The sequence below is a fragment of the Antedon mediterranea genome, chromosome 2 (genome assembly GCF_964355755.1).
Source record: "Antedon mediterranea chromosome 2, ecAntMedi1.1, whole genome shotgun sequence".
Taxonomy (NCBI): Eukaryota; Metazoa; Echinodermata; class Crinoidea; order Comatulida; family Antedonidae; genus Antedon; species Antedon mediterranea.
The window spans coordinates 14903996-14916199 of NC_092671.1; the positions used below are offsets into that span (position 1 = coordinate 14903996).

Here is a 12204-nt window from a genome sequence, read left to right on the forward strand (position 1 = left end):
TGTAGTCATCTTCTGTTTTTGGAATAGTTTTGGAATAGTTACCGAATCTCTGTCACAGAATCTACCACCATTATCAACATCTTCACAACAATCAGAACTATATGATCATAATCTTTGACGTCATCATCATCACTGTTATCATAAACGACATCTTCCTTCCAATCAATTTTATTTAATAAATGTTTTGTGTTTTTCAGTGAGCCTTTGATGGCAAGCAGTGATGGCGCACTCCGGATTCAAGAACGAGAAGAATCTAGTTTTTCAGTGAAAAAACATGGTGGACTTAAACGAAATGATACACAGTTACGAACATTTACCCAATATAATAAGTTACAACAAGTAAAAAATATGAAAAACATTAATTCAATAAATGTAGGCAAAAGTGTTCAAATTTCATCAAAAGATGTAGATCGTAAAACCTCAAAGTCAATTTCACCTGGCGACGATTTGTACATGAAGTACCGTGGTATTGAGAAGCAACACAACCAACATGGTGATTGGAATTTACGACAGAAATTAAAAATTATAGAAGAACATAAGTTTCCAAAACACAATGATGCAACTAAAACCCGGTCTAACAATATCGATTTAACTGACAATCGCAATCAAAACAAATTTATTGTACCTAAAAAACCCATAAATGAAATTGCAAAACCAAATGATAACAGTCCAAACATTCCAAGACATAGGGTGAATTTTGGTGAAACAGAGTTGATTTCAGGATCAGAACAGAGTGACAATGATCCACCACTCCTACTACACATAGGAGACAATGAAGAGAATATTATATACAAAGATAATTTAACACAAACTTGTAAACCAAAGAGAAATATTTGCTTTCTAAAAACACATAAATGCAGTAGTTCGACCATTCAGAATATATTATTTCGCTGGGGAGATGACCACGACGTAACGTTTGTACTACCTCGAAGTAACAGACCGTATCTCGGTAGTCCTTCGTTATTTAATCGAGTGTTTGCTATGCCGTCTTTTGATGGAAAATACAACATACTTGCAAATCATGCAAGATACAACAAACAAGGTGATTAATTCATTATAATTTACTGCATGTAAAGACACAGTGGCATAGTAGTCAGGGTTTAAATAAGGTGCTTTTGAAACAAGTCTGTGTTCTCTTCATCATTTCTAGTGCTCAAGTTGGATGGCACACGTTACGCATAGGTTTATACATGCCTCTCCGTATTTTCAGTCCAATGTATGAAATTATAAGCTAAAGAGACATCCGAAAGGTGGACTAGTAAAATCACGCCAATTATTTTGGTTACATAAACCTATATAGGTGGTATATCATTGTTTAATTATCAGCAACGTACAATATTTGTAAAAGTGTCATGGGTGTTATGCGAGGGCACACCCAACAGTGATGTCACACTAACCTTGCCTTATGTGTACAAGTAAAAATAAATGTCCTTTTTTTTTTATCTTATAGGCATGTCATCGGTAATGCCAGGTGATTCGATTTACGTCACTGTTTTACGTGATCCTGCTAAACAATTTGAAAGCATTTACAATTATTATCGCTTGAACACACGTTTTAATCTAGACCTTACGCACTTTATCGATCAACCAATGAGGTACTTTCGGCGACAACAGGGGGCGCTTGTTAGCGGACGAAACCCAATGCTATTTGATCTTGGCTTTGACGCAGCCTATATAGAACCAGAAGACCGAAAGGTTGATGACTGGATTCAACAATTAGAGACAGATTTCCATCTCGTCCTTATTGCTGAATACTTTCAAGAATCCATGATTCTTTTGAAAAACGAACTATGTTGGGGATTGTCAGACGTCGTGTCTTTTAAGCAGAATCAACGCAGCAAATCTTCAGTACGAACAACCGATCCAGTGGTCGCCGACAAAATCCGACGTTGGAATGGAGCCGACATGAAATTATACAACCATTTCAATAAAACGTTATGGAAGAAAATAGAGGCTTATGGTATAGAAAGAATGAAAAATGAAGTAACATCGCTACAAAAGCTTACCGAAGAATTTAAAAGGACATGCATTGGTTCTACGCGTGATTTTGGAGATCCTCGGATGTGGTACCCAAGTGGGGTTAGAGTAAAGAGTTACGTAATTAATCCAGACGCAAAGGATAATCGAATCTGCTCACAATTAACTAGGCCTGAATTATCTTACATCAGTTTATTACGCAAAAAACTTATTAATAAAAACATTAAACATGCAAGCAGATGACATCCACATCATTTTAGACGTACTTTATTTAAATTTGAATTATATCGCACAAAATTATCTTCAAATGAAGCATTACAACATATTAACTTAATTACAATTAATATTGCATTATCATGTTACATTTTGTTTCTATTTTACACCCAGCTTTTGTACTGTGTAGGACAATAATAATGTTTGTACTTGACATAGCCGATATGATTTCCATATTTGGGCCGACTCTGATGCAGGCAGATGGTAATGATTTTATTTGTTGCCTATAATTATGTTATATTATTATATTTGGTCAGAAGAGTCATTCGCATTTTGGTTTATAAGTTTCGATACATTGGGTTTTTTTTCTTTAAAAAATGCATATCAATCAAAGCATACTGATCATACTACAGTAAAGCAACTAACATGATCAAAACTAATTTCTAACCTAATTAAACTAAAGTTTGAAAATAGTTTTCTGATGAAGATGACGTGACGTCAGAGGAACAAAATGTAACATTAGTGGTATACATCTATTTGAACGGTTTGAATTTCAAAAAGTGCAATAAAGCTATTAAAATGGTCAGCGGATACATTATCTTCTTATTGCAATCGAACTAAAGCAATGTTTAAAAGCAATACGGGAACAGGTTTCGCATATTTCAAAAGTGCAACTAAGTAGCGGAAAATAACTGCAGCACGTGTAACCTAGTGTGACACAATCATTAAGAATATAATTTGCAGCTCATTGTTATACTATGTAACTATCAGTTGTGGTTTACCAAAATATAACCATATATATATTTTTTTCTCTTTTATTGCAATGATAAACAATATGGTGAAGGTTACAGTATAATATATGTCTATCTATCTATTTATCAATGAATATTTAAGTGATATTACACAGACAGAGGTTAAAAGATTATATAAAATATTTTGATATTGTGTTGAAATCTAGATAAAACAAACATGTATACAGAGAAAATTTATATTACAGAGCTAAAACGATATAAAGATTTATAATCAGTATTAAAAAGAGATTCGATATAATATAAATATATATGATAAAATGGTATATTGCATTATAAGATTATGTTTTGTTTGAATACTTTTATAAAATTGTATAGTTTTACATTTTGAACATAATATTGCTTTTATTATTTATATGATAAAATAACAAATTAATAAATATTGCAAAGCTAAACCCAAACCGAAGTATGGGGATACGCCCTCGTCGCTAGCCAGGTTTATTTTAATAGTTCTAGTTTAAATCCTGGCTAGCACCAGTTGCGTCTCGGTCATCCCGGACTCGGGCGCCTCCTAGAAAACAATAATATAATAATGAGGGTAAACTAACAATTGATCTAAATCAAGAAAATATACTGTATACCGTACGTTTATGTTTATTCTTGTGTATTTCTTAATTAAATTAAATTTTATTGATTATTTTTCTTTTTAGATAATTGATTCAAGGAGTTTTTCTTTAACGTCGTTCCATTTTCTTTCTGCTTTGTTTAGATTACATAAGTATTCATTTGAAATTAAATTTTTAGTTCTATCTTAAATAAATTCCAAGTGATAATCCGTTTGGTTGTTTTATAAATAATGCAAGATTTGTAAATACTAAATGTAAATAAAGAGATGAGTTCATTAACGAGCGTGTTCTTCTGAGTTCTGACCATTCGGGGAAACCTGGCCGTAATGTTTCATTAGTCGGAATACATTTAACGATCAGTTTACGGAACTTCCTTAAAACTGATTGAATGCTATTACAGGTGTACAACATATGTTTTTCACTTTCTATTTCTATACAACACTTTTCGCAACAATCACTTTTATTAAGATTCCACTTCTTTAAGTTTTTTCTACAAGCTAAGATACGATGTAATAATTTTAAATTAAATTGGGCGATTTTTGGTAAATGTTTCATATTGTGAACTTTACAGTACCATGTTTTGTCCCAGTCTATTTCATTTTTACCTAACTCAACTTCCAACTTTGCTTGAATATTGGGGATTTTAGCAACCTTGCTAACAAAAAGGGTATAATGAAAAGATTCCTTGTATTTTTTATGAAATACGGTTTCTTTGACTTGCAGGTTAATTTGATTGTTTTCTATTGAATTAAAGATGATTTCTTTCCACAAACATGGAATTGAATACAATGAGCGCAAAATATTCGATAAGTCCTTTTTGTTTATTGATTAAAGTAGGTATCACTTCATCTGAAGTTAGAAATCTGTTATTAACGATAATGTCACATACCGATTTGTATTTGGAATGTAACCATATTTTAAAATAAAGAGATTTTCCACTTGCGGAAATTATATATTTATTTTCCCAAAGTGGTTGTATTAAAATGTCTTCTATATTTTGTGGAACTACACTAACAATATTATTCAACTTAACCGCTGATTTTAACATTGATACATAAAAATCAGGCATTCTATTCAAGTCAATATGATCTTCAAGGTTAAGCTGAGTAGCACCTATAGTGTATTCTATTGGATACATAAAGTATTTCGGAATATTTTTCCATTTTCCTGGATCGGGACTGAGTAATCTTTTTATCCATGTTAGTTTTAATGAATCTATCACGGAGTTGAAATTTATCATATTCAAGCCACCTTCGCATGCTTTTTTAATAAGAACAAGTCTTTTAATTTTTTCACGTTGACCATTCCACAGAAAATTATAAAGTATTTTTTCAACAAGTGGAATTATATGTAAGGGTACGTTAATTATGCTTGCGTTATAAATCAATTTAGAGATTGCAAGCGTTTTGATGATTGTTATTCTTCCAAAGAAAGTTAGATTTCTTTTTTCCATAACTGAAGAACGTTTTGTAGTTCAATAACTTTTTCGTCCCAGTTTTTTTTAATACATATATCTTTATCATAGCCATATATATTTGTGATTAAAATATTATTTTCAAATTAGCTGAAATTAATTTAGTGTGTATAGGTTTAAATGAAGCATTTTAACAAAGGGCCTACATCAATCAGGATAACATTAGGCTTATAAATTAGCTTATTTATTACATGCATGCTATTTACTTTTAAAAATTTCGAGTAGGTTTTGACATCTTCACTCTGTCGGTAAGTGTTGAGCTCAGAAATTAGAAAACCCTTAACTCGGTATTGTAGACCCTATTTCCCAATTATGAAAAAACCGTTTAACTTTTTCCCATTGGAAGATAATGTTGAAATATGTTTTATCCGTACTAATGTAATGCTTCCCAATTGTCACTTTGTAATAAAATGGCCCGATAGTTTTCTTTATAATCTATCTCTCGGGTACAATAGCAGATTATAACAGTTATTGCGCCCTCATTCTGTGGTGAGAAATAATAAGAGGAGAATGAAATAAAAACAAAAAAGAGAAGCCTATTTTGATTAATATAAAAAGAATGTTATTTTAATTTGAACAGCCCTAAAGTATGTTGGCATTCATTTCTGACAAATAATACTGTAAAGGGCCACGCGCGATCTTGATAATGTTTAAAAAGACTGACATTTTCAACTTTTATTTCAGACAATTGTCCATATGGTATAATACATTACAACAAAAAAAAGATAGGGGAGAGAGGACCAAAACTGTTATCTATTGGTATATAATGCCTCTCTCCATTTGTAGTATGTTCAACCACTGGATTGTTTCAAAAATGATAATTGTATGGTAAATTTGATTATTTCGGACCAATGTTGAAATCAAGTTAGATTAATAAGAAATATAATAATTCGAACAAAAATATAACAGTATTTTTAAAATAAATGAAATACCAGGTCGTTACGCGTCTTTCAAGGGTCATTGCATTTTGTCATCGTTGATGGCGCTCTGATCAAATAACAACTCTATTTTACCTTCTAGACTTCTTGTCTACTTTGGCAATCAGTATCTGTATAGTAAAATAAGTTAGTATTGCTTCTTGTTACAGGGTTATAATTCTGATTATTTGGAGGTTTAGATAAAGTTAGGCCAACGTTTCTTTAGTATAGGGGTGATAAATGCGGGGATAAATGCGAGGAAAAGGAAACGAATCATAAGAACTGCCCTTCCAAACCGCAAGATGGTGGTATGGTAAGTTTGTGTATTTATTATACCATTGAAATACTAATTTCAAATGCTTATGAGCTACAAATAGAGATTCTAAGATAATTTAAAATAATAACCCCAGATCATTGTCTTGTAGGTTAATTGAGTACATTTTAAATAGGATAAATACACCGTCACACAGCACAACCATTAATGGTCAGACAGAGAAAGGGAGTGCAATGACGTATAAACCTATATATACACATGTTTTACTAACTCAAGTTCATGTTACGTCAACACGTAGGACGAGAAGTTTTGCAGCGTCATCAAGTTATATATAATGATCAGCGAATACTGCTGACATTATTTACATCATACTGATTACGGTATCTCAAAGTATTGCTTACGAACGTGTTGAAATCACTTATTTTCTTCATCTGTCAGACCCTATCGTGACCAATCTACGACATTTATTGCCTCTATTAACATTTGAATCGTGAATACGGATGTTAAGACGAATTAAATTAAAAACCAATAGAGAATCACATTTCGTCATCTGCAAATCTAAATTGGTACCAAGTACTAGTTTATTGAACCATGAGCACTTTTTAAAGTATTTATGTGAATCAAAGAATATATTTCTGCAAAATATTAATTTTAAAATGAATTATTAATTGATGGAGGGTTTTGATGTGATAGTTTGTTGCCCAGCTGTTCGGCATCTTTTCATCCGCTTCTACTGTGTCCCATGGAAGTAATGATAGCTGTCTATGAAACTGCGATCGGCCATTTTTCTCCAACTGATACGTTAAATGCTCTCTTTAAAAATAAATCATTTTGAGGTACACGGGGTTCCCATAAAATTGAGTTGCTCACTTGGTATTGTGACGATACAGGTATTGAAATGTAAAATGTGTACCAGTTAACCTAAATTACTTACGCAGGAGATTGTATCATATTGATGATATAACACCGTCGTTTTACGAGGTTATGTTCGCATGATAACGAAATCGTCACCTACACAAAAGACTATCTTATTTTGTTCTAGTCTACGGAAAGAAAAGTGAGAACTTATCAAGTGATTATTTTGTTAATTTGTTACGCCCTGAACCATCTGCGCACTAGAATTCGGCCTTCCAACGTATAAAGTACTACATTAACAATTAGAAACCATCGCGATAAACAGATCAATAACGCAGTTCAAATTATTTGAAAAAGGTTCAATGATTATGTTTCAAGGATCAAATCAACGGTGAAATATTGTAAATTTACAAAATTCACAAAATATATATAGGCCTATAGTTTCTTGGATGATTATTTTATACCACTGCCATAACTATAATTATTTTAAAGACAACCGATACCAATTAATTACCAATAGGGCCTAAGTATGTGCTTATCAATCACATTACACATTTGTTTGCCTTCAATCATTTTTTAAAAACTACCGTGGCCCATCTTACAGTGTCAAATAAAACATTGCAGATACTAAGTGCGGAAAATTTAAAATAAAATATATAAAGGCGATCCATCGATTGTACACATGACCTATAACATCTTCAAGATCGCGTGAAGAATGTCAAAAACCTAGCATGTATATAATAATAAATATGATTTGAAACGATAAGATGAGGAAATCTGTAAGAATGAGGAAAAGTCGCTCCAACCGAGATTCTAATCCGGAATTTTCTGATTGATATGCAGATGTCCTAACCTAAATATAAGACTTTAATGGTATTGCTCGAACTCGACTCTCGGCGTGGTACGACGGAGGAACATCGCTAATCCCTCAATTACGCACGCACGCGCACCAGAGATCAAATTGATACTCCCTCATCTTTCAGTATTTTATTCACGAAGCGGGATCTCCGAAGAGATACTTTTATAAACACCACAGGCACAGAACAAATGCTGTGACCGGGCGGTTTCGAATTTGTTCTGTGCCTGTGATGGTAATAATAATATTATATTATATGTATTCGACTGGTATGATACCTATAAATATTGCTTACAGTTACTGTGTACATTTTCGTTATTAGCCGGACTTTGTCAGTCGGTGACACTCGGTTCAGTTTATTGATATTAGGCAATAATTACGATTGGTACATTTACAAAAATAAATATTGTCTTTGCTTCTCAAAGAAACAATTAAATTATACTGTAAATAATAAACGATGATCAAAGTGATATTGAATGTAAATATACAGACGAAGAAGGTAGAATGCTTATTCCTAAAGTAAGATATAATGAGAAGGTGTTTAATTTTATTAATGTATATGCACCTAATAATTACAAAGAAAGGGCAAACTTCTTCAAAAAATTATAAAAAAAGATTGAATTGATGTGTTTTAAAAAAGAAGAATATACAATAATTGGAGGTGATATGAATTGCATTTTAGAAAGAAAATTAGATCAAAAAAATAGTGTAAATCAATACGACAAGTCACCATCTGTGTTAAAGAATTGCATGACAAAAAATAAATTAATAGATATATGGAGACAATATCACAAAACAAAAACCCAATTTACTTGGAGACGAAAAAGCACGTACAGGAGGTTGGATCTGTGGTGCATCTCAAGTGCCCTTTATAAAAATGGTGATGTGATGTCTACCGACATTAGACCATCAATATGTTCTGATCATCAGGCTATCTCATTAAAAATATTAAATAATCAACAAAAAGCTGGTCCAGGAATATGGAAAATTAACTGTAGTATTCTTAAAGATGAAGAATACAACATAAAAATAAAAAGAATTATTGAAAATGTAAAAAAAAATGAAAATAATCTTACTCCAGACTTGCTGTGGGAACTACTTAAAATAAAAATAAAAGAATTTTCAGCTAAATTCTGTGCAAGTAAAAAAAAAGAGATGAATGTTAATAAGCTAAACCTAACTAAGGAAGTCAATGTATTAACGAACAAGCTTAATATCGCATACGATCAAAATATAGAAGAAAAATTAAAAAATAAAACTAATGACTTAGATAAGATTTATCATTGTGAAGCAAAAGGCGCCATAGTCAGATCAAGGGTTAAATGGTTTGAAAAGGGAGAAAGAAATAACAATTTTTTTTTAGGATTGGAGAAAATCAATGCAAAAAGAAAACATATTACCATGCTCTTAAAAAGGAATGGAAAACATACTACGGATGTTCACGAGATACTAGAGGAACAAATTAGATTCTATGAACATCTGTATTCAAATAAAATTCTAACAGAAAATTAAATAAATAAATATTTACGAAATACTACAGTTAAAAAACTATCAGAAAAAGATAAAATAGAATGTGAGGGAATATTAACAGAAGGAGAACTAACAAAAGCAATATCTAACATGAAGTTGAATAAAAGTCCGGGTTCCGATGGACTAAGTGTCGAATTCTATCGTCATTTTTGGGAATATCTAAAAGGTATTTTGTGTAATTCTTTAAATTACAGTTACAACAATAATAGTTTAAGTAACTCACAGAGGTTAGGTGTAATAAATCTTTTTATTTAAGAGTGGAAAGAGAGAGTGTCTCGAAAACTGGAGACCAATTACATTGCTAAATGTAGATTACAAAATAATGGCATATGCTCTTTCAAACAGACTAAAAAAAGTATTAGGGTCTATTATCAGTAATGATCAAAAAGGATATATTAATGAGAGATTTGGAGGAGAAAATATTAGACTAGTTGAAGATGTGTTGTCTTATACGAAAGAAAAGCAAATACCAGGAGCCATGATTTTTCTTGACTTTGCTAAGGCATTCGACTCAATAGATAGAAAGCTAATGTTAAATGTTCTAAGAAAGTTTGGTTTTGGTTTATCTTTTGTACATTGGATAAATGTAATATACACAGGCACTAGATGTATGGTTAAAAATAACGGATGGGTTTCAAACAGTTTTAATATGGAATGTGGAGTACGTCAAGGTTGCCCATTGTCTGCACTATTATTTACAGTTGTAGTCGAGGTAATGGCAATAAATATAAGGAATAATCCATTGTTTAAGGGAATTGAATTACCTGAGAATAAAGATATTGATAATATTGTGAAAATAGCTCAGCTCGCTGATGACACTGTGATTTTTACATCAGGTGAAAATAGTTTAAAATATTTTTTCACTGAAATCAATGCATTTTGTAATATTTCTGGGTTGAAGCTAAATAAAGGAAAATGTAAAGGAATCTGGATTGGATCAATTCAGAATAACCTAGCAACCCCTTGTGGTATCACTTGGACGAAAGAGCCAGTGAAATTCCTCGGAATTTATGTAGGCTATAAAAAAGGTGTTTGTGAAAAAAAAAACTGGGATGATAAAATTATGGAGTTAGAACATACTTTAAGGCTATGGGAAAAACGACACCTTACCTTCTTTGGAAAAATGATAATAATTAAAAGTCTAGCAATTTCAAAATTAATATACAATGCTAGTATTATCAATGTACCAAAACATGTATTTCCAATGGTAGAGAAGTTACTGTATAGATTCCTATGGGGAAATAAAAAAGAAAAGATTAAGAGGAAAACACTTATAAATAAAATAGAAGAAGGAGGGGTTAATATGATTGATTTTTATGTAGTTGTGAACTCGTTAAAGCTAAACTGGGTTAAGAGACTACTTAGCCCAGACCCAGGCAAGTGGAAATGTATTCCAAAATATTACATGTACCCTATAGAATGTACATTAGAGATAAGTAAGCTTAATTTTGAAGAGCATAAACAATTACAAATTATGCCTGAATTTTATTTAAATATGATTAATGCAATTGTGAAAATAAAGAATATTGAAATGTTAGATCCTCAAAATGTACAGGAAATTAAATCTCAAACCTTGTGGGAAAATAAACATATACTGTCAGACGGAAAGTCTTTATACTTCAAAGATTGGTTAAAGTCGGGCTATAAAACAATTGGTGACATTTTGGTCAATAACACAATTGTAAGTCTTAGAGATTTAATTCCCACGTTATTAGTAAAGCATAATGGGATAATAGAATACTTCAAGCTCATGAATGCTATTCCTATTGAATGGAAGGAAGTATTGGCACGACATAGATTAGAGAAAGAACAAGTTAATGTTGATATTAAAAATGAATTATTCAAATCAAATGTTAAAACAGGTTTTTATGATAAGTTTATATTTGAACTAAAGACAGTGCCAATCTCCCAAGTAAAATGGGAAGCAGAGTTTTTAAATAAGACTATGGTATGGAACAAAATATGGAATAATAAAGTCAAAGATATGAAACATATGGTAAAAGTTGCGCAATTCAATTTTAAACTTTTACATCGCATACTTGTTTGTAATAAAAGATTACATATTTGGAAATTGTCTAAAATTAATATTTGCGATAGATGTAAGAATGTGATAGAAAACGAAGAACATATGTTACTTAAGTGTAAAGTGATTAAGCCAGTTTGGAGGAAATTCAATAATCTTATTGTTGAATGTTTTCCTAATGAAACGCCAATACATTGGTTTGATATAGTTACTGGTTCCAAAGATAAACTTGTAAATGAGCTAACATCTATCTTTACGTTTTGTATATACAAATCCCGCATAAGGCTTAGTTTATTAGATAACATGATGGGTAACGAATAAAAAAGTATCTTGAATATGTTTAAGTTTGAATTAAAAAATCTTATAGAAAATGAATACGCATGTAATCAGTATAAAGCAGTTATAAAATGGAATGATGTTAAAATGAAATTATTAGAATTCATAAAATAAGAAAAATATAAAACTAGTACAAGCTGTAGTGTAAAACTAACACCTAGACTTATACTAAAACTAATACATGATAGAAATAAATGTATTAGGGTAAAACATAGACTGAAACACACGGTCAAACATATAAGTAAACAAACTGGTAAATGTAAAGGGCCAACATAGTAAGAAAAGAACTTTAAAGGAATAGAAATAGTGGAATGAAACAAATGTTATACAAGGCCAAAACATAAAAAGTAGCATATAATGTGTTTATAATAACT

At 31.3% G+C, this 12204-nt stretch overlaps 1 protein-coding gene across 1 annotated transcript; it reads left to right on the forward strand.

The window, feature by feature from the left end:
- The first annotated feature begins 348 nt into the window (after positions 1 to 348).
- On the forward strand, positions 349 to 5010 carry LOC140039306 (galactose-3-O-sulfotransferase 2-like). The gene is made up of 2 exons (XM_072084911.1): positions 349 to 1042; positions 1451 to 5010. Exons 1-2 carry the CDS (start codon positions 349 to 351, stop codon positions 2218 to 2220), a joined length of 1464 nt encoding a protein of 487 aa, XP_071941012.1. The 3' UTR covers positions 2221 to 5010.
- The last annotated feature ends 7194 nt before the right edge of the window (positions 5011 to 12204 follow it).